The sequence below is a fragment of the Doryrhamphus excisus genome, chromosome 2, assembly GCF_030265055.1.
Source record: "Doryrhamphus excisus isolate RoL2022-K1 chromosome 2, RoL_Dexc_1.0, whole genome shotgun sequence".
NCBI lineage: Eukaryota > Metazoa > Chordata > Actinopteri > Syngnathiformes > Syngnathidae > Doryrhamphus > Doryrhamphus excisus.
Genome location: NC_080467.1, coordinates 10960578 through 10984492, shown reverse-complemented (window position 1 = coordinate 10984492; position 23915 = coordinate 10960578). Strand labels below are relative to the sequence as shown.

Sequence of the window (23915 nt, the reverse complement as noted above, 5' to 3'; positions counted from 1 at the left end):
TTGTCCATAGGTATGAATGTGAGTGTGAATGGTTGTTTGTCTATATGTGCCCTGTGATTGGCTGGCCACCAGTCCAGGTTGTACTCCGCCTCTCGCCCGAAGACAGCTGGGATAGGCTCCAGCACCCCTGTGACCCTCGTGACGAAAAGCGCTAGAAAATGAATGAATGAATTATTATTATTATGAATTATACAACATGGCGGCACAATGCTAACACCGCAACGCTACACACAAGCCTACAAAAAAGCCAAAAGGAAAGTGGTTATGTTAAACTTGTTTATTCCACCATTTGTTTTCTTTCGTGTTTTTCTGTAAGTCCTCATCAAACGAGTGGCGAGGCCGTGTGATCTGAAGGCCGCCGCTGCTTGGAAGAACCCTGGCCTGACGCCATCCAGCGTGTTTCCGATGCCGAGTCGCCCCTCCGAGGGCGCTTCAGTTAACCTCTGCCGGGGCCCCGCCCCGCCCTCCAATGTTTTAAATGCGCATCTCATTTCGCCGCAACATGAGAGGCCCTTCTGGGTTTTTTTTTTTTTTTTTTTGTCTGGGGCGGGCAGCCCGGCTCTTGGGGGGAGTTAAACGCTTATGGGAGGCTGCTTTTGTTTGCTCCACGCACGGCACCCATCCATTGAGTGGAGCTAAATGGAGACTGACTGGCCTTTAATTGGAGCGCTCGTCATGCGCGCTTCTTTCAATAGGAGGAGTGTGTGTGCCCCCCCACCACCACCACTTGAGCCAAATCCACCCCTGGCCTTGTTGCGGGGATTACATAAATGGACTCCGTCGGCCAATTAGCACGCTGCTTAGCATGTGAAAGGAGCGCGCACATGTGGCCAAACAGACGCAAAGTCACAGCGCAGGATTACATCTCAGCATCTTCTTGTAATCTCCTCCTAATCTTGTTAACTGACGCTGCTCTCTCATCTCAGCCCGTTCTCACATCAACACACAAGTGGAGAAAGACATCCACAACAAAGCACTTTCACCACACACAAAATGGTGGAGAAAAACAACACAAAGTAGTAATAAACACAATATTTGGATGTAAACTTTACATATGAAAGAAAATAAAATTATAAATTTCTTCCAAAATAATGTATTAATGTGAAGAATAGAAGATACAATATTCACGTGAGGAAAAAAAAAGTTGTCATGTCAATAAAAGGTCATGAAAAAATGGAACATTTAAGTGTTAGAAATGCAACATCACAAGCAGACGCTGCAAAAAGTTATGTTAAACGAAAGAGGAAGTAAGGTCAAGAAAATGTGAAGAAAGAAACGTATGAGTGATATCAGTCATAACATCAACCATGAAGGCCATATGTCTGGTATCGATAGTATCGATATTTCCGTATCTCACAACTAAACACTAGCAGCTAGCCAAAAACACGGTGTGTTACACTTTACTGCTAACAGCTAACAGCACACCATCGAGTTTACAAACATCTTCTCAGTAATCGTTCAGGAACATTTGTGATGGCTCTTTGAAGTGCTTTGTACACACAGACGCTCATAAAGACCGAAATTTACCGAGGCTGAAACGTTTAAGAGGTAAGGCAGCTTTTGTTTTCATGCTAACCTTTCTGACGCTACTATCTTGCGCCTCCCTGTCGAAGATCGTCTAATAGTGCGGCGAGTGTATATTTTGCTTTACACTTTGAATTTACCAACAATAAACTTATTTAAACCTTTAAAAACAAGTCAGAAATCACACCTCAAAACATCACACTGGCAAACAAGTGGAAAAAGAGGGGTGAATACAGACACATAAGTGTGTGTGTGTGTGTGTGTGTGTGTGTGCATGAGAGACACTCCGGGGGGTGACCTTGGGTGTGTTTGATGAGCGTGGGGTACCAGAGGAGTGATTCACAGGCCAATAATGAGATTAGGATTAGATGTGTAACATCAATAATCTGCCATGACATTGTTTCATTCAGCGCAAGAACGTACATTTACACGCCTACTGGCATCATCAGCTGCATCACTATGGCCGCTATCTCATATCGCATATCTCATATCATAACATGGATGCTCTGTGTGTGAGCATGCACATTAAGGTATCTTTATGTAGACATTCATTATTTAATTCATTTTTTAAAATTTATTTTATAATTAAAATCTCTTTAAAATATTTCAGTTTGAAAAAAATCTATTTCTGGTCTTTTGAACTTCCTCAAATTGATCTTTAATCTGTTTTAATCTACTTTAATCTATTTTAATTGGCTCTGTTTTAAATCATTTGAAGCTAGATTAAGTCTGAAATCTCTAAATAGACTTCAATTTATTGACAATGGATCTTCTTAAATCTGTCTTGAACGTACTCTATTTGAAATCAGTTTCAATCAATTTCCAAAGCTCTTTCAAATTAACTTTAATCTATTTTAATCCACTTCAATCTATTGTGCACGCGTTGACATATTTCCACCCACAACGGTTGACAAGTAGAAGAGTTAAACCCCATTTGGACAATTTTCAGTCGACTTTTGCAATAAGTCTGCAAATAAAACACATTTTGTCTGTTGGGAGAACACTTCAAAATATGTGAAAAAGGTAAACATTCGTCAAATGGATATTTGAGGGCTGGTGTATTGGTAGAAAACAATACAGGGTGTGGCGTATCGATCGTTTTGTAGCACCGTGCCATCATTTCATCACGTAGCATCTCGACTTTCACCTTCTCCGAGTGTCTTTCAATGTTTTCTTTATTTCACTTCATTAATTAAAAAAAATGGATGCCCTGCTTCTAAAAAGACTCAGCTGTTAGTGAGGAAACACAAACTTTTCCAGGATGGAAGCAGTTTAAACTCAAAGGTGTTCAAATACATGAAAATCGACTCCTTGTCCAGATGTTAAGACCAGTAGAAAAATGGACTGTTAAGGGTCTTATGGAGGTTCCAAGTAGAGCTTCCAAATGCAAAAAGAAGGAATGGGAGTGAGACAAAAAAAACATTTTGAGGAAGGAAAATGTCGGATTGAATGTGATTCGGTGTCAGGTATTCACACTGTCGGCAAACACGGGACATTGAAAGGTGGAAGAAAGTTTTCTCCTCAATTGACCGTCCTGATGGCTTCCAATGTTACTACCATGACAAGGAAAACCCACCCATCATCTTCAACAGTGGAGCTTTAGGTTGCGCAGGGGCGTCAAACGAAGGCCCTGGTTTGACAACGCCGCACATGACAAAGAGGAACAAGCCGACTCTTTTGGACCATCCTGCATCTTCCCCTCATCTAATTCCCATGGAGAAGATTTGGGGATGGATTTAGAAAAAAACAACTTGAGTTCCAGACAGTGAAGCCATCTTGGGGATGTCTTCTGGTCTTAAACGTCAAGTTAAGCAGCCTATATGAATCTGTACTTGGAACCTCCTTAAGATTAGCATTTTGGAGGTAAAATGTTGATGAGGAGCGTACAGTATGTGTATATAAACTAATGACCAGCTACACGATCATCATTCACAACCCCCTTCCCTTCCCATTTTGTGCGGGGAACGTCAGTGTTGAACGTGCAAAGCCGCGTATAGCGCCTGGCGTGATTTATCACGATGGCGAGCATTTGGCTGCGTGATTAAACACATGGAGCGGCGCAGCAACAAAGCGCGCTAATGCAATATGGATTTGTCACATCTTAAAACATCACACGCTCCCTCTGGAGCTTTGCTTTTCTCCGCGCCCCCGCCTGGCCCGCAAATCTAAAACATATTTTTCCTTCTAATTTATGAGCGCACAATAAATCAACATTAAGGTGGCGGCCGCTGAAATATACATCAGTGCAGAAAGAGAACGTCTCACACACACGTACACGTCTCCATCCCTGTGCTTTATGTGCGCTATCGGCGTTTTTTGTTGATTTCATCGCCTTTTAAAATGATTCTATTTGTTTAGCAGCTGCCTGCTTCTTGAAATGTTGCCCAAACACAAGCTTGAAACTCTCTTGAAACACATTGCTTGGCGTTCCGAAAAACAAAACTACCAGTGATTCCCGAATCTTAACCCGCACGTTAACATCAACCCAGGAGGCTTTTCAGGACTTTGAACCTGCTGCTGGTGTTTGAAGAACGCTCATGATGTGAATAAGCCATACAATCACACCTACACACATACATAACCTATACGTACAAGCCACTCAAAGATTACAAATGAGCAAGAAATGAGGGCTAAAATAAAAGGAAGCGTCCCAATAAAATACAAACCAGGAAGTTTTGTCATTAAAAGTGTCAGGAAATGATGGTCACACCAGAAAACGTCCAAATTCAAAAAAATCTAATATTAGACCAGCCAAAAAACATCAAATGTTACTTCTAGTTTATATCAATTCAAATATGTTATATTTTTTATTAAATTTTTATATTAATTTGATTTGAATTCATTAAATTAAAGAATTTAGAAGATTAATATTATAAAAAAATATTGAAACATTGACTTAAAACTATATAAATGTTTTAATACTTTCAAATATAATTCTAATTTATAGTTCATTTTTTTAATATTTCATTATTTTATTACAATATAGTATTCATTATATTAATGTAAATGCGTAATGTAATAAATGTGTTAACAAATTAATGTGTAAAAAAAGAATGTAACACATATTTATATTAATAATTAAAATGAATGAATTATTTGTACATACATTAATGTGTAAAAAAAAGAATGTAACACATATTTAATATTAAAATGAGTGAATGCTATTTATACATAAATTAACAGTTATATAAACACACACATATATATATACATATGTGCATATATATAACATAAAAATATAATATAAACAAAATATAATTATAAAAATAATTATATATATTTTTTATGTATATTTATACTTTTAGATAATTTATAACAAATACAATTATAGAATGTAAATTTGACTCCCAAAAAATCAGTTAAAGTGAATTAACTATTGGAAAGATATTAACAACAAAAATAAATAAAATATACCCAGCCAACATTATTATTATTATGACCCCAGGTCCATTTGAAATGTAAAATAGAAATAAAAGCCAATATGAATTCCATTTAACACCACAATACAATCTTCTCTTCAAACACAAGGCAATAGAAAGTACATGACTCCAAAGTTGCCTTGTGTGGCTTAACCCCCCCCCCACCCCCTTGGTGACAGTCATTGTATGTGACTCCTCCATTTGTGTGCTTCCCAGCATTTGCGGCACTTTCCTGCTGGCTGTTTGCAGCAAAGTAATGGATTGTTTTTGGGAATGTGCTGAGAGGCCATTTATATATCACACTGTCCACCACCGCCCCCCTACCCCCACCGCCGTAAACACAATACATTGTGTTCAAATTAGTCCCAGTGTTTTGTTTTGGGTTCTTTCTATCTTTCTTTCTTGTTTTTCTTCTTTTGCAGCCGAGGAGGAGGCGCTGATTCCTGCAGGCTGAGTGACAAAGCAAGCGGCTTTAATTGTTTGGAGTGCTCCTAATCAACGCACTAATGGCCGCATTTCATGGCTGCTAATGAAAATAAAACATAGTTCCACGAGCGTGTCGCCGCTGCATGGTGGCCAACAGGGCGAATCATTGGCATCATCTTTGGGGAAACACCTCTGCTAAATCATGAAAAATAATAACACTGCTTTTTCTTTACATTGTTTTATATGACAAAATAAATACTAATATATGAATATGGCTTTCCAGAGCGTGCCAGGGTGATGCATGACGAAGACCTGCTCTGTCGCCATGACGACCAGCCACCACCACCACCACCACCACCACCAGCATCCACCCTTCCAGAGCAGCACACCAGAAAGTTATGGGTAGATTTTATTTTCTCTTTCTGTTTCCCTCCTGCAGCACTCTATCAGGATCCAATCAATCTGCAGCCTATTAAGGCCGTTAATTGATAATGCATACTAATTAGGCGGGGGCGCTTGCTTGGGAGGCTCTGAGGAGGTAATGCTAGGCAGCGCTCCAAATGGACTTGAAAACAGTCTGTGCCAGGTAGAAATTCATTAGCTGGATAGATTGGAGGAGTCGGGGTGGGGGGAGGCTGGGGGGGGGGGGGGGGGGGGGGGGGGGGGGGTTCAATACTAAGTTTTTTTTCTGGGCTGCCTTGTCTTTATTATTCCTCATACTCAATTCCATCAAACTCACCCAAAACTTTTAGTTGGATCCTCCCATCGCCTGTTAGCGGATTTTCATTTTGCTTTTTTTTTTGCCTGACGCTTGTTCTCATTTTTCTGTTAAAATGGGCTGGTAGACAACACAACCGCCATCCCACACATTTGTGCTTTTTCTTTGGCTTTTCACACTCATTTTGCCACACAGGGAAGTCGCGCAAAACCAGCATTTGAAGCGACATCCTGCATGACCCCCGTTTCATCACGTTAACTCATCTCTTTTGCTTTTTCTTTGGCTTTTTTATGCAACACTTTATCCAATGTCGGGGGAAAATATTCCTTAAAGTTGCACTTTAGCTTAGCCACGCTTGAAATGACACCAAGCTTCCAAGTATGACGAGACAGTACACACGCAAAAACTCCCATTCATAACTCCTTTGCTTTTTATTAGCCATGTTTTTTATGGAACCCTTTTCCTTTGTTGGGGTGGGGAGGTGGGGGGTATGCCTTTCAAGTGGCACTAAACTTGAGGTCAGGCGAGACCTAAGATCAGCGGGCCTTGTGCTTTTTCTTTGGCTTTTTTATGCATTTTTGCATCACTGTGCCCAAATTCTCTCTATTATTTCTCGCTATTATAACAGATGCTCTGTATGTGCTTCCGTGAATTCATAGTCTTGGACTGAATGGCTGTCACTCATCCTGATCTTGTTGGCATGTTGACCCCTGACCCCCCCCCCCACGAGAGGGGGCGTTCATGCAGCCAGAAAGCACCTTCATGATATTTGCAGGCTTCAGCGTCCCAGCGGGTACAGTTTGGTCCCCCCCCCCACACACACACACCCCAGGGGAGGTGCCGCAGACAGACGGCGTTGCCAGATCCATTTTGGCGTCAAAGCTGTTTGATTTGGTCAATTTTGCTCACGTTGGCGGCGTCCTCCATTACGGAGATAAATAGCCTCGGGCTAACTGTCAAGCTAAACTTGTAAGCTAATAAATTATTCCAATTTCATCCAGCACCGTTTCTCCCCGGAGTCGGCCTCTAGGAAATACACTTTTTGATTAGGACGTTTGTGTGTGTGTGTGTGCACGTGTGTTGTCCGCCCGGACATTGGGATGTGTCGTTTTTGATTAGCGGCCATGCTGTCGGTGAAGGGGGGGGGGGGGGGGGGGGGGGTTGTCAGCCTGATGCATTATTCATGGCGGGCTTGGATGGAGGACTCACCTGATTGGGTGGGGGGGGGTCCACCCCCCCCTCACCCCCTGACTGCCAAACATGCTGCACCTTCCTGGGCCTGCAAGGCTGATGGGCAGGAAAAAAAGTGTGTCGTCAGCACAAGTGACTGATTAGTACGGACGTGGAAATGGATTGTACCCTTCCTTCCTTCCTTTCTTCCTTCCTTCCTTCCTTGTGACTCAATAAGGCAGCTCGTGTAAATGGGCGTGCACGTGTCTACGAGCACTGAGAGCACACCCGCCATTCATCAACCCCCCCCCAGACAGAAGTGTCCGTCCATGATGAGCTCTTCCCGGCTCCCCGAGTGCGCTGCGAGGAGGCGGAAGTAGGAAGGAGGCGCTAAATGAAACTTTTGAGGGGTCACTGCTTTTGTGCTTTGGCTATTCATCTTCCTCCTCACCTTAGCGGTAAGGAGGAGCGGGGGCTGCTGGGTAATTACCTCTCAGCGCCCAGCATCGCTTCATTATGTCTCAGAGTGGAGCGGAGCTTGCTTTCGCTAAAACGTTTAGGATGTTGCAGCATGAGGCTGGGAGGGGGGCAATGAGAAAATTAAGCGCACCCCCCCCCCAGCATGAACAGCCTGAGCTAACTTGTAAACAAACCTTCACTTTCTAGAGACATTTCAGATGCTAATTGTACCCCATCGAGCATCAAGAAAAACCTTAACATTCACCAGACCAGGTCTGCCAGAGACCTCCATGCCTTCACAGCGGCTGCTTGGAGCATGTGCCCGAATACAGTGCACCTTGCTGGGGCACAACAGGTGGCTCCTCCCTCTCTATACTCCACTTCTCCTGGTAGTTGTCATATTGTGATATTTCATTAGGACTAATCAACAGGTGCACCAAGTACACTTCACAAAAGTAGCCTGTAAGTACAGTGGCAGTAATGTATCTTCTGTACTGCATGTTGTGTATTACTGTACTGCATATCCACAGGTCAACTTGAAGAAAATGGTCCACCGTTGTCGTTTTCCCGGTTCACGCTTGACCTGCTTCCTGTCGGTGAACTTTCCGGAAGCGGAGCAGGACGGCAACAACAGTGTCCGTGCGAGGGAGGGGTCCCGTCCCTCACGTGTGTGCTGAGGTGAGAGGACGCGTGGATGAGCAGCCTTTTTGTTTTGACAGGGTCCGCTCTCTCCGGATGCAGGTGGCCCTGACAAGATGGATGTTATGATGATCCAAAGCGCTGCCCCGCTGCCTCTGGAGGAGCCAAGACACGCTTGTCTCGCACCCTCAGGTCTACTCGCTTACATACACACACTCTGTCACCGTGAGAGCCCTCTAGAACCTTCCACCAATGGCCTGCTGGCTTGTAAACACCCAATGGCCACTTCATTAGGCACACCCGCACCATACCAACATAAGAGCTGCATGCCATCGTTCTGCCTAATGATGTTAATTACTTGTTAGTTTGTTTGGTAATGTGCATGATGCTAATGAAACTGCTACTAATGTTTACAACCTTGCTCAAATAAACCACGCCCCTAGCCACAAAACTGTCCTGTGATTGGCCGGCAGATGGACCTCAATAAAAGTATACAAAATATCAATTAATAAAAAAAATGAAGGCAGAAGTAAGTTAAGAAATATAAACACAATAAAAATTGGCCAAACCAAAAAAAAAAATACAAAAGTTATAAAAATAATGGATTGAGTGTAGAAATAAATACATACAACTTTAAGATGACTAAAATAACTTTGTCAAAAAGATACTACGAATAAATAAGAATTAAAATTAAAAAACAAAACATAAAAATTAAATCTGCACAACTCAAATAAGTGTTAAAAATAACAAAAAGTAAATACAATTGAAAATGACAATGAAACAATTTAAAAACATATCTTAAAAAACTGTAAGAAAAATGACAACTAAAAACAAAACCCAAAATACATACAAGTAAAAATTACTTAAATCAAAAAAATAAAAGTCAAAGGCAAATATAAAGTTTTAAAAGAAAGTTAAAATAGTCTGTTCCAGGGTGACGCTGTGTCCCATTGATTTAACCGTGCAGGCAATCTTTGAATCTTCTTTAGCTAAAAAGGGTCTCCAAGACCGAATTCCTACACCGTCCCCGAGGTTCCACATACCAGTCTTCCCGTAAGAGGCGTGGCCGTACAGTAAGGCCCCGCCTCCTCCCGGTGTGGGGAGCAGCGAGTGCAGGAGCAGCCAGCTGGCTTGTAGGAGTAATAAAGAAGGAGAATCAATAGGGCATGCAATGGAGCCAAGGTGCTGCCATTCATCACGCCGCCTCCCTGACTCCCATCATTCATCATGCTCAATGAGGCAGCAAATAGGAAAATGACTATTTGTATCAAACACATCTGCACTCATCCACCCAGGTATTTTATTCCCATTAACTCTGCCAGTAAAATACGCTTCTTGTTGTTTTTCCTCCCCGCCCCGCGTCTTTGTTCCATCCTTACCCTTTTTACCATGAACACCTCCGCCACGCCCACCGTCCCCCGCCCGCCCTAACGACGTAGTCTCGTGGACGTCTTCATTCCCAAACTAGAGCAGAACAGACGCTGTAAATCCTCTTCTTCCCGCTAAAGATGGCGATGCAAATGTGGCGCGCTAGCATCATTACGGCGTAATGCCGCATGAAATGGCGCCATCATTAGCAACCACCCGCGGTTGGCGTCCACGCTGACCCCGCCCCCTAGAGCCTTTACGTTCCACTCGCAATAGGGTGTGTCACATGACCACGGATGTGGAGCACCACACCAATATAAAGAAGACATTTATTAGACGTAATAACAATAATCATACGTCTTTTTGAGATGTAATTGTAATTTGGTAAGAAGGACAGGAAGAAATTAGGATTTGTGATGATGTTGTTTTCTTGGAAGATTATCGCATTATTTGTAATGGTACCACTTCTTTTAACTTTGCAATTTTACGTCTTTAATCGCTTAATTTTCAATTTTTCTCTCGACTTTTTGTTGTTGTAATATTACAACTAATGTTAATGTTACCACTTTTTGTACAACTTTTGCCTCGTAATTTTAGGACTTCAATCTTGGAACTGAACGTTTTTCTCTCAACTTTTTTTTTGCAACGTTAGACCTCATTTTTGTAACATTTTTTGCTTGTAATATTATAGCATTTTTTTTAGGTAATTTTACCACTTCATGTACAACTTTTGCCTCATAATTTTAGGACTTCAATTTTGGAATTGGACGTTTTTCTCTTAACTTTTTTTTTTGCAACGTTAGACCTCATTTTTGTAACATTACATTTTTTTCTTGTAATATTATAGCATTTTTTAGGTAATTTTACCACTTCTTGTACAACTTTTGCCTTATAATTTTAGGACTTCAATTTTGGAACTGGACGTTTTTCTCTCTACTTTTTTTTTTGCAACGTTACGACTTACAAACTAACATTACATTTTTTTTCTCATAATATTAGCCCATTTTTTAGGTAACTCTACCACTACTACAATATTTGGCTCATAATTTTAGGACTTTGATCTGGTATGTTTTTCTCTTTTCTCTCAACTTTTTGTTATTGTAACGTTACAACTGTCATTTTTTTCTCGTAATGTAATCCCATTTTCAGCTAATATTACCACTTCTTGTAAATTTTGTCTCATAATTGTATGATTTTATCTGATACTTGTATGTTTTTCTCCAAAGAGGACCATTTTTAATTGGATAATTGAGACTTTATTGAACTTAATCTGGTGATTTTGGCAAAGTTGTACTACGACTTATCGAAGTTTCGGAATTTTCCGACTTGATTCCTGCAAGGTCACCAGTGTTGTCCTAATATGTGTGAAAAGAAAGGTTTTTGTCTTTCAAGTTTGTGTGAGAGAATGAACCTCGGATGATTTGCTGACACAGTGAAAAAAGGGAAATGGGAAACGATCCATGTGTCCATTTTATCGCTGAATCTCCCTCATTTGGCATCAAAGCTGCGTCCACGTCCCTGTGCGGCCCACGGAGCTCTCAGGGCCATCAAATTCACGTCATTCTTCAAAAAGCAATGAACACAGCAATCTCCTCGTTATGTAAATCGGCAAAATAGCGCCACAAGGGGCCGCTCGGGCCCGGATGGCTGAAAGGATGGGATAATTGGCGCCGCTAATTGTGAATATTTGTGGCAGATAGGACAAATTCTCACAGCGCCGGGGGTTTGCGCTTCTTTGGAATGTAATTTCACGTTTGTAATGCGGAGAACGGAGCGCTTGTTAACGCCTCCATGAAGCTGATTAGACTTGACTGGCGGGTGGAAGCTAGCTTGTGAAAGGCCGAGTGTTTTTGTGTTTTAGCGTTAAGATGAGTCATTACGCTCGCAGGTAAATGACACATTGTGGGGAGCAAAGAAAGCCTCCTCCTCCTCCCTGGGAGAGGGAAGGTCATGCGTGGACATCCATTCCAGTCCTAATACCAGACACGGCCATTTATAACTGTCTCGCTGGTGACCCGTTAGCGGATTATGGATGTCCCCCTCGGGCGGTGATTTGTTTAATCCGTGGAAATGGTCCTGGCGCTGTGTAAACAAGCCAAGTGCGGAATGAAGGCGGCCGCCCGAGCGTGGCGGGGCGGCCCTATTTGTCAGGGGCCCTTCATAAAACACGGGGACGCCGCCGGAGATGTGATAGCTTCATTTTACGCAGAGGGCAAAAGGCTCAAACACTCCGGCGTATTTAACCGGGGGGGGGCTTTTAGACTACCCCCCCCTCCACCCCCCCTCCCCCTTAGAAGAGAGAGAGATGATAGACTCCACCTGCATCGGCGTGTGACCAATATGTGCTTTCTACATGCTCAAAAGTTAACCTTTAAGTGGCTTTTTAAGAATATTCTACCAAAATCCTTACTTTTTCTGTAATTAAAAGCATATTTTCAAAGAGAGAGAATATGAATGTATGTTATTCAAAAAGTGACATTTTATTTCAAATGTCATTTAAAAACTAATCAACTCATCACACAGTCAGTGTATTTCATTTCTTAATTAATCTAATTAATCTAATGAATGTTGATAATGAATAATAATTTCATAATCTGATAACAGCCATATAGTTTTATATTATAACGTTGGAATAAATTATATTATTAGAATTAATGAATTACATTTATATGAATTATTAGGAATAAATTTAGACCGTATTTTTGCATTTTATTGTACTTCATTATGTTCTTTTTACAGTTCTTTTTTATTTTACTTTACTGTACTTTGTTTTATTGTAACGTATTGAACTTTATTTCATTTCATTTTATTGTGGTGTATTTATTTGTATTGTATTTAATTATACATTTTATATTTTTAAAGTTTAATATTGAATATTAAGATTGAATATGAGAGGTTAGGGTTATGAATAAATCATTATTTTTCAAAATAATTGAGCTGATTATAGCTAATAAAAACCTCAAATTCAGTACCGCATGAAATGAGAAAAATGAAGATTGTAGAGAGCTGCTTTGGCTTCTAATCAGCAAATAAAGTGCAAATAAATCATGAAACGTTTGCAGCGTATTCTCATAATGTGGCATGGCAGCATGGTTGCCTAGCAACAGCTTCCATGCAGGAAATCAATGCTTGACATGTTTGTTTGTTTGTATTTTTAAACTCAGGCGTTGTTTTTTTTTTTAGCATATCATCAATCAGCGGACTGGTCGGTTGGTGGTTTCATAATGGATTTGTCCTCTCCTTCACTTTGCACTACGGCATCAGGCCTTGTTACCATAGCAACCATAGCAACCGCTGCACAAACAACCCATGATGGATGCGCCCATGCTGGGGAAAGTGTGCAACTCCATTAAAATCACACAGAAAAATCTGCTTTAATCCTTCATGACTTGTCAGCCATGACCATGGAGGCCCGCCGGATGGGAGGGAGAGGGGCGGGGTGTCTAAAGTGTGGCCCACCGGGGGGCTTTAGCCTCTTAGAAAAACACAATTAAACCAGCCAATAAGAAAAAAGTGTCTGTGTGTGAAAAAATATTCGAATATTGGCGTTTCTTCTAACTTGACTATCTCATGATCTTACCACTTTTATCCTCCAACTAATGTTACCACTGGATCTGTGTCACATTTTTTTTCCTTTTTTGTTCTCGTAATATGATCCCACTTTTCAGGTCATGTTACCACTTCTTGCATAATGTTTGTCATTTTTCAACTTTACGTTTTTCTCTCAACTTTTTTGTTGTACCGTTACGACTTATTCTTGTAATGTTCAATTTTTTCCTCTAAATATTATCCCCATTTTCCATCTTGTAACGTGCCAATTTTTGTGTCATCATTTTAAGACATTAATCTCGTAACTTTACCTAGTTATCTCAGCTTTTTTTGTTGTAATGTTACGTAACGTTCATATTTTTTTCTTAATATTATCACATTTGTCGGGTAATATTGTCACCTTCTCATAAACTTTTAAGTTTACGTTTTTCTCGAGACGTACTTGTAACGTTACGACCTTATTTTTGTAAAATTATATATATTTTTTGGTAATATTATCCCATTTGTCTTGAAACGTTACCACTTCTTGTAACTTTACAATTTTTGTCTCGTAATATAATCTCATAAGTTTATGTTTTTCTCTCAACTTTTTTGTTGTAACGTTACGACTTTATTCTTCTTAATGTTACATTTTTTTCCTTTGAATATGATCCCATTGTTCTTCGAATGTCTTGTAACTTTACAATTTTTGTTTTTTAATTTTACGACTTTCATCTCGTAACTTTGTTTTTTTTTCCTCTCAACTTTTTTGTTGTAACGTTACGACTTTATTCTTCTTGCGTTACATTTTTTCTTCTCAATATTATCCCATTGTTCTTCAAATGTCATGTAACTTTACAATTCCTGATTTTTAATTTTACGACTTTCATCTCGTAACTTTGCGGTTTTTTTTCTCTCAACTTTTTTCTTGTAATATTACGACTTTATTCTTCTTGCATTACAATTTTTATCTTGTACTATTATCCCATTTTTTCAGGTAATATTGCCACTTCTTGTACAATTTTTTTCTCATAACTTTATGACTTTAATCTGTTGAACTTTTTATTTTTGGCTTTTTTGTTGTAACGTTACAAGCTTATTTTTCTAATGTTACAATTTTGTTTTCGTGATATCATCTCATTTTTTCAGGTACTATTGCCACTTCTTGGACAAGTTTTGTGCCGCACGGTGGATAGTGGTTAATTAGGAGTCAGGAGATCTGGAAGATCAGGGTTGGAATCTCCGTCGGGCATCCCCCCCTCCCCTCCCCCCCACACCCCCATCCATCGGTCCGTCCTCCTGCTAATTGAGCCAGGGCCTTCATGCACACATTCCTCGCTAATTTCACATTTGCTATTCAGGAGGTGGCCGAGGCGTGCACGTGTCGTGGAACACGTCTGGCATCCTCCCTGCCCCACGTTCCCCTCCACCCCACCTCTAAATTAGCTGTTTTCTTTGAAAATCAAACCTATTTGATTCGGCCTCGTTCTGCTGTGCGCTCCCTTCGAACCCTGGCCAACCCCCCTCCGCCGGGCGCTTGCTTGAACCCAACCAAGGGACACACACACATATAAATACAGATAAAGATCAGGGGGAGGCTTTAGAATATCCCAAAGTCATCCAGTTGGCTCTAATCATGACAATTAGCGGTGAATTATCACCGGACTCTGACAGACGTTCCTTGTAATTCTCTTTTATTTCCACCCCACGCTAATCAGCAGCTCTCATTACAAACGCTGATTAAACTGCAAATTAGCCAGCAGCATGCCGCCCCTCCCCCTCCTCCATCCTTGCCCCCTCTTCTTTACCGCTCAATATCAATTAAGTACAGCAGGCCGCATGGAGCCTCCAAATGCTTGATAGCGCCACTTATTAGTCTGGAAAAGTGGGAAAACACCGATAATCAACGGCCACCCGGCCGCACGTAGCAGTCCATCACGCCAAGGTGCAAGCTGGGGTTAATTCCTGCTCAGGTAAAACTTACTGGCTTTAATGGGACATTTCCCATCAGCCCACACCAAACTTTTTTTCCAGTGAGGGGTCCGCATACAGACCACTCACTGGGGTCGCGGATATGCTGGAGCCTATCCCAGCTGTCTTCTGGCGAGAGGCGGGGTACACCCTGGACTGGTGGCCAGCCAATCACAGGGCACATATAGACAAACAACCATTCACACTCACATTCATACCTATGGACAATTTTGAGTCTAGCATGTTTTTGGGATGTGGGGGAAATTTGTACAATATGCAGAAGGTCAACGTGGCCCACAGGCCGCACTTTTTTTCTAAATTTTTTTCCCTAAAATAAGATTGGCAGACTACACATAGCCAAATGGTAATTAGTCATCTCTTTATTCTGATTTTTTTACTTTTTCGTAGCAATAAATGACAAATCATGCAGGACTAACAGTGTTGCTTTCATTGTGTCTGATTTTGAATTTATTTTAATTTAAATACTATAGCTCTAATATTAAATTCATATCTAACATGCAGTGTTGTGTGCAAATTTAGAATCCTCCACAAACCAAGAGTGGGATGCATAAACTGCATTTTGTAATTTTTAAAAAATATTTTTATATTTTTATTTATGTCTGTTTTGTGATTATCCACTATACAAGGTGCGCATGGTGGTGTGCAATGAATACCTGATTGAAATATAAATGACAGTGTAATGTATAGTTGTGACTATACAGGAGCCATGTAAAGTCATATAAAATACTATGAAATTGATATTTTTTTCTTTTATTTTCATGCATCACACAATCAATACGAGATGTACAACGGTTTATGAACCTTGTCAATTACTTTTCTGAGATGACACACTGATAAAATGAGTTGAAGGCATAATGCTGAACCCTTCATTAAAGTATTTATTAGTTTCATAGTTAGTGAAACAAAAAAACTAACTGGAGGCAAATTAGTTACATATTTAAAAGTCAACAAGACATGTAATGATTTGCATTTTGAAGCATGCATTAAATTAGTTTTTTTTTCCCGATGGAGCGCCGAGTATTCTTCTCTCAACTGAGCTGCCCTGTTATATCGATAGCTCTGCGATCAGCTCGTCTTGACTGCCTTCACTCTGCACGCACACTAACATCGCTGGTGCTGCTAGCTAGTTAGCAACGGGGAACCAACAACTCGCCCTCTACAATCATGGCTGACCCAAGAATACGACAAATTAAGATCAAAACCGGCGTTCTGAAGAGGTAAGTGTATTGCACAGGACGAATACTAAACGTGTTGTTGGTAAATGTGGCGCCAAGTTCGCTGGCTAGCATGTTAGCTTAGCTGAGCTCACGGGAGGGCTCGGCCACAGACCTAAACCGAAATTGCGATAGTGTTCCGGCTTAATGGCTGTACGTTAGTCGGGTGCTTAATCGAGGCCTTGAGCCGGCTAATACAATGACTAAGCGTCGTTTGAGAACTAACACCGGTATTTCTCGATGATTGCAACAATGAAACGCATTCTTATTACATTTGTCATGGCAGCACTATTGCATAATATATAATTTTATTACAAAAGATTGCACTGAGCGTTGATTGTTTTCTAGCTAGCTTCCGTGTAGCTAATGACAAGCTACACTTTCTGTCCCCGTGAAAGTGGCTGTCAAACTTCAGTCTACAACTTTAGGGGTTGGCCTTTATTTTGTCGGTTATTTTTGTAGGTTATGCTTGGTTAAGTTCTTGGTTACATTAGAACCTGTTTTAGGCTGAATAATGTCAAACCAGTGTACTGTACAGTTAGGGATGCCTAATATGTACAACAACCTTTCCCGGTGAACTTTCAGTGAATTTCTATCTGACAAGCCCTGAATTAACCTAACATGCATATTTTGGGACTGTGGGGGGAAGCAGGAGTACCTGGAGAAGATCCTCTCAATAAAAAAGTTTAAATATACAAACACAACCCCTGGCTAACATATATTACCTTACTAATTTAAAAGAACATATCAATTACGTTTTGTCAAATGTATCATTTGTTTTAAATGTATTAGCTGATGGAAGTAACAGTGTAGTATTTCTGATATATTATTATATACTATTATAACACACTTTTTGAACTCAATAAATGTAAGAACATGACCCCCAGCTGTCATATGTTACCAATAGAGTTTAAAAGAACAGATTGTACAAAAGAAATGCATACATATGAATTAAACTGCATTCAATGGTCTTAAATTTTTGTTTTGCCAGAATAAAGTAAGTTGCATTCAGGCTGTTGGTATTCACCTGCACACACACACACACACACACACACAAAAGCAGTCTCAGAATGGACAAACAATTTACATTCATGTGGTTATAATAGGCTATACATTCAATGATGGCTAACATTTTTAGCTAAACTTTGCAAAAAGTTCATGTCAGCCTAAGAGGCAGGATATAAGGAAGTACGTTTGAATGTTGGCTCCAGATTCCTTGTGTACCAAAGTTTATTCTCTTCGTGAAGGACGCAGCTGTAGACCGATAGTGCCCTCCCGAGCTCATCAAGTCCTTAGTGTCCTAATGGACGAGTGCAGATATTTTTAAAAATGAGCTCATAGCGCGGTAGCTCGCTTCGATCCGGCGACGCTCGGACTCTCTACCTGCCGATGGCGTCTGCGTAATGTACTATTGATTGGGATTTGATGAGGGTCACATTGCTAATGCACGTTCCCTGAGGTGGTAATGATGGAGGCCGGGGTGTGTGGGGCGGAGTTCCCTTTGAGGACAATGTCACAACACATCCATAGTGGGGAAAATACTGTTCAAATAGTCCAATTTTTCAAACGATGCAGGGTTTGTGAGGCTGATGTTGCATCTCAGGTCAATAGTGCAGCTTTGAGAAATGGAATAGAACCACCAAGGTCCAATGATAGCTCCAATAATTCAAAAAAACACTCCAATGAGGCAAGATTACACGTACTGTGCAGGTGAGCAAATCAAGCCCCCCTTTTTTTCTCCTGCTTGTGTCATAACTTCCCCTGCGCGCACTTGGAAACAAAATATTCAGTTTCCAATTCCCTCATCAGCCACCTGAAATGCCACTACTGCAATGTTTGAAAAGTGCACAAGGTTTCCCACAGACGTCTGTGGTTTTGCGCGATATATGAGATGTATCGTACATGTTTTCCAAAATGTACGACCTACCAGCCCTTCAGATATTGCGGTTGTGTGTGTGTGTGTGTGTGTTTATACGTATGCTCTCTCACAGTGTCATCTCCTCCTTCCTGTCCTTACTCGATTCCGGAGCATAGCCGGGGCCTATTCCGTGCGCAGCTTGCTCACCCCGGCGAGGCGGATGCCCTTAATAAAATGACAAGAGTAATTTGCCTTTGTCATTCGGCTCCCAGTGCTCGCGACGACACGCCGCCTCAAAAATACAGTGCAGGAGAAGGCGGCTGACTATGTGGCATCGGCCGGCTTTAATTCCCTTTTTTTTTTTCCCTTTCCTATTTTCCACCGAGCTGCCTTTTCCATTACGCCAGGGGTGGCAGGTCTATTTAAAAGCAGCCGCGACCCCGGCTCCCCTACTCCGTGAGAAATAAGAAATTAACATCAGCACTGGAAAAAGGGGCAGGAATGGACATTTTGTTATTAGACTGTCCTTCAGTTGTATTCAAATTATTCAAGCTTTCTTTCCTCCATCTTAGACCCCAACCCCCCCCCCCGCTGTTTTTTGGGGTGAGACTGTTCGCTCCGCCTGCATACGGCGCCTGCTAAGAAGCGCCCTGATGGAAGCGTATTAGGACGAGGCGTAATTGACGCAAAATATGACAGAGTGGCGCCGGCTAGCGTGGCTAAGCGAGGAGCTAATGTGACTGATTAATGCCGAATCACTCACTGCTGATTTCACGAAGAAGAGAAAAAAAAAAAGACATTTGTGTTGTCACTCCGACGGAAAAAGACCATTAGTTGGGAATCATATTTTCAAACTCCATTATGCCAATCAGGGCGGGCATGTGTTTCATAGATTTACTTCCATTTGGCCCGTAATTGATAAATAATCAAAATAGATCAATGTGCTCAAGACCATTTTCACTAACAATCAAGGAAAGAGGCCCATTTACCACCTGACTTGCTCCAAATTAGGGGCTAAATTGATGATCAATTAATTGTGTGTGCGTGTGTGTATCTTTGCTCAGCTTGAAGATGCTTCTCACCACAGAGAAAGGGTTCAACACTTCAGAATGAGGGAGGGGGTCAAAGTTCACTGCCTCTCACAGGACTGTGATCTATCTGTACTGACGGGTTGCGCGACGACATCCAATTTGCATAATTAGCCTTGAGGCAAAACTAGAGTGGAGATTTTCAAACATGACATGTTTTTAAACTTTATTTGTTTCTTTTTGCGTGGCGGTAGACGCAATTCTTGGGCTCTGTGTAAGTAACCAGTGTGTGCTGGTTCCCAATATTGTAGACACAATAACAGTAAATAAAACGGTAAACGTGTCCCTGAGGGAACCTAAAGTGAGGAGTTTAGTGCCCGTCTCACTGAAGGCTGACACCTAGTGGCCAATGTAGAATACTACTGTCACAATTACAATGCTTCTCCTGCCTTGTGTTTGTAATTAGGTTTATTTAGTTGGTTCGTTTAGCCATTTTATGCTTGAAAATGCTTAATTTAGGACAGGAATATGTACAATTAGCTTAAATGTGCATTTTATGACTAATATGATGTATTTAACCATGAAACAGTGATCATTTATTCATTATTTGTCATAGTTGTTACTCTCTATTGATGAACAGACGTAATATACCACTGGATGTGTATATGATGAATGTTGAGGAGCAGAGTTATGATACAATGTATATGTATTTTTTTAAGTAGTGTCCAATTAATATCAACTGTGTGACGTGGTTTCATCTCTCGTGTGCAGGCTGGCCAAAGAGGAGGAGTCGTATAGAACGGAGGCCAAGCAGCAGGAGGAGAAGATCGAGCAGCTGAAAGCAGAAGCGGCCGACAGTTACCTCATCAAGCAGCACGTATGTTGTGCACGCCACCTCATCAAGCAGCACGTATGTTGTAGACGCCATTAAGAGTCGTGGCGCATGTTCCTTACATGAGCCCCGTTGGTGTGTAACCCTCAACACTACCACAAGGAATCTGTCTGACAGGACGTCACTCCTGTCTGTCCCTCATCCAATCAAAGCGTCTCCACGAGACACCAGCAGGACATGTGACAGCAGTGCCTAGCTTGTTGTTAGCATGTCAAACATTTGGCCCCATTAGCACGCCGACGCTAATGGATGGTGTTCACACTCTTCTTCTGGTGTCAGGTCATCTCCATCCTCCACACTGACGACGCCAGTAGTTGATTTTGTCTTTTAATGTGCCTCCATGGCGCCCCCGGCTGCCATGTTTACCGTGAGCATTAAAATTCATAGTGAGTGTGTTTTGTTTGTTCATTCACAGCGCAGCGTCCCCGGGCCGGGGCCCGAGCAGAGCTGCACGCTTGGCTAGCGTTAATGGCGAGATGGGGAGGCCAGATGGATTATGGTTTGGAGATGATGCGTCTGAGGCAGGATGGATTAGAGGTTTTTGTTTTAATGGAATCAATACGCTCTCTTAAGTGTCGTCTTTATCCCGCGCTGATGGGATCATTCCACCGCAGCCAGAGGGCGCCGTGACTTTTCTCTGTTGTGGCTCGGCGCCGCTTAGCCCGGCTCACCTCCTCGCGCTTGGTCCTGGGTCTGTAGGGGCAATGGTGGTAGTGGTGTTGGTATGTTATTTTCACTGTTTTGGTCACCATCGTAGCAAGCGACACCGCTAACGGAACTAGTTGAGTTGACTTTGGTCCCCACCAGCCCCGCATGGAGGCCACCTTATCTAATTGGTGTCAGTGGTGTCAACAGGATGATGTGCTTCCAGATGGAGGGCTTGCAGGAGACCATCATGATGATACCAGACAGCCGGCGCCGCCTGACCAACGCATACGGCGACCTGCAGCAGCTACTGGTGAGTTAAACATCTCACCTTCCGTATGCTGCACTGGGACGTAATGGCGGCTGGGACACATCTTGGTCGGGGTGTCACGAGACAGTACACAGGATTGGGTCTACAAGAACCACATGAGGCCAGGTTTTAACATTACTTTTAAGAAAAAAAAACAAATACTGCAATCTGCTCATTTCATTTCCACTACGTTACCTTGCATTACCTCGCAAAGCGACTATGTGGGTCACTCCGTCCATGCCTTAGTTCTATGGAAGAAACATGGCACCTGAAAGCGATCCTCTTCCTACCTGTTTGGTCATTTTCATTTATTGTGCGATAAATTAGTTTCTTCCTTATCATCCCAGGCCTAGTGCCCACGAGACAGTTCTTCTCATGAACAAGAAATCTTGGGAAATCAGTGGTAAATCTCAACAGATCTTGCGGCACCCCTATGTCTCGGGCTCTTCTGCTTGCTGACCAGTGGAACTAGCACTGACTTTTGTTTTTTTTTTTACCCCAGTAGGCTAATAAATGTTCCTGCATGAAGGCATCCATGTTGGTTAATAACCGTTATCATTGTGTTTGCAGGAAATGGAGGAAGATTTGGCGGAATCTGCAGAATATCAAGAAGCCAAAAACATGTTGGACTCAGTCAAGATGGAAGTATGATTCTCTCAGCACTGTGAGGTTGCTCTTGCTTGTCACGTTCATTCCTTACCGCATACAGAACCACCCACATAATAATTATTATTGTATGATGATGAGCATAGTTTGATTGGTCCGTCGCTTTTTAAACCTCTCTTCAAACAATGCAACTTTCTTACGTGAAACTGTACCTTTCTTTTTCTTTTTGTAATTATTGTTTTGTCAAACAAATACACTGCAGACCGATGCACTCACGTCTGTCTTTTGTCTTTTCTGAAACATCCAAAACAAAATTGAACATTTCATTTCATGTCCCATTGGCTGTAATTGGAAAGGACAAGGAGACCCGGCAGGAACACATTCACACAAATACACAAAATCGCCCCCCCCCCCCCCCACCATGGTGCCACCTACTGGATCAGATTGGTGTGTTTGTGCCCCTCATGTAAAATGACCTCTAAATGACTTTCATCATTCCCTCCACTTTTGTCCAAGGAGGTATCCAATACCCAGAATTGAAGGGATGTAAATGCACCATGTGACATTTTCCATGTCATACCTTGAGTGAGCTTTTTGTGTTGTTTTTTTTCTGAAGGTGGGTGGAGTCAAGGATGTCCTCCTCCGTCACGGTGTGGAGCCAGTCTTTCCTGAACACTCAGAAATAAATGAACTCAATTGGCGGCAAAATTAAGGTTACATTTGACTTGAGCCGTATTTTACACATTTGGATAATTATTACCCACCCCCACCCTCCAAAAAAGTGACGTTAGCGCCCTAATGAGACACGGCGCTGCTACAGCCACCCTACCCTTGCTGCCGTGTGCCGCGTGTCTTTAAGGCTTTTCAATGCTGATTATATTTGGAGGTGTAATTGTATTTTTTTACGACAGCTCACGGCCTAATGCAATCCGCGTGGGGGGCTGGGGGGGGGCGGGAATCCAGTGGCGCTAATTGAGGCATGAGATGCGGCATCAGGGTTCATGTGACCAGGGTTAGGAACTACCAAACATCAAAAAGCGATAAATAGTCATTTTGACATGTCCTGCATGATCCGTAGCTCATGGGTTAATATTGGGCCTGGGCTTTAACAATAGTATCTTTCACGATAGAGTACAATCATTGGATTAGCATTCAGTCTACATTGTTGTCATTCGTGAAAATGGAAATGTGGTCACTTTTAATGTAGTTTTTTTTTTTAGGTACATCCACTCATCCACTCCTAAAAATTATCGTAAATATATTGAGTCGTTCAAATCCTAGCTTAATTTCTTATTATAAATATATGATTTTAGACATGGTACAAGTAGAATAGTAAAGAGTTGACGTGAGTACATCAAAAGTGAGCATCATGGTCCTTGTGAATAAATGTAAGTCAGGTTACTATGCAGCAGCAGCTTCCTTATCATGGTTCTCCAGCAGCAGCTTTCTTATGGTTCTCCAGCATCAGCAGCAGCTTCCTTATGGTTCTCCAGCATCAGCAGCAGCTTCCTTATGGTTCTCCAGCATCAGCAGCAGCTTCCTTATGGTTCTCCAGCATCACCAGCAGGTCATTTATGGTTCTCCAACATCAGCAGCAGCTTCCTTATGGTTCTCCAGCAGCAGCTTTCTTATGGTTCTCCAGCATCAGCAGCAGCTTCCTTATGGTTCTCCAACATCACCAGCAGCTCCCTTATGGTTCTCCGACATCAGCTGCAGCTTCTTATCATGGTTCTCCGACATCAGCAACAGCTTCTTGATCATGGTTCTCCAGCATCAGCAGCATCTTCTTTAGCATGGTTTTCCAGCATCAGCAGCAGCTTATTTAGCATGGTTCTCCAACATCAGCGGCATCTTCCTTATCATGGTTCTCCAACATCAGCAGCATCTTCCTTATCATGGTTCTCCGGCATCACCAGCAGCTTCCTTATCATGGATCTCCAACATCAGCAGCAGCTTCTTTAGCATGGTTCTCCAACATCTTTATCATGGCTCCCCATCCCCTTTATCTTGACCCAGCATCTTTAGCATTATTAGCGTCTGCTTTGTAAGTAATTACACTTAGTATTAAGTGTCAGCCAATCAAACATGAACATTTACCAGTGGAGTTATTTCATGCATG

General features: G+C 41.8%; 1 protein-coding gene and 1 long non-coding RNA gene across 3 annotated transcripts; both read left to right on the top strand.

Annotated features, from left to right (window-relative positions):
- The first annotated feature begins 1376 nt into the window (after positions 1 to 1376).
- On the top strand, positions 1377 to 9012 carry LOC131113280 (uncharacterized). The gene is made up of 4 exons (XR_009121480.1): positions 1377 to 1548; positions 5653 to 5771; positions 8247 to 8394; positions 8458 to 9012. It is a non-coding gene; the product is annotated as an uncharacterized LOC131113280 (long non-coding RNA).
- Positions 9013 to 16292: 7280 nt separating this feature from the next.
- Positions 16293 to 22071, top strand: tbca (tubulin cofactor a). Of its 2 annotated transcripts, none has more exons than XM_058061982.1 (4): positions 16293 to 16460; positions 20115 to 20220; positions 21107 to 21193; positions 21761 to 22071. In XM_058061982.1, exons 1-4 carry the CDS (start codon positions 16408 to 16410, stop codon positions 21839 to 21841), a joined length of 327 nt encoding a protein of 108 aa, XP_057917965.1. In that variant the 5' UTR covers positions 16293 to 16407; the 3' UTR covers positions 21842 to 22071. The 2 variants fall into 2 exon arrangements, with proteins under 2 accessions (XP_057917965.1, XP_057917956.1); XM_058061973.1 differs by having other exon boundaries at positions 20115 to 20253.
- Positions 22072 to 23915: the final 1844 nt, after the last annotated feature.

Excerpts from the sequence above, each read along its gene's own strand:
- tbca (XM_058061973.1), top strand. The coding sequence starts at position 16,408 with ATGGCTGACCCAAGAATACGACAAATTAAGATCAAAACCGGCGTTCTG. Across the intron at positions 16,461-20,114 it reads AAAACCGGCGTTCTGAAGAG|GCTGGCCAAAGAGGAGGAGT; the intron begins GTAAGTGTATTG and ends TCTCGTGTGCAG. Across the intron at positions 20,254-21,106 it reads GCCACCTCATCAAGCAGCAC|ATGGAGGGCTTGCAGGAGAC; the intron begins GTATGTTGTAGA and ends ATGTGCTTCCAG.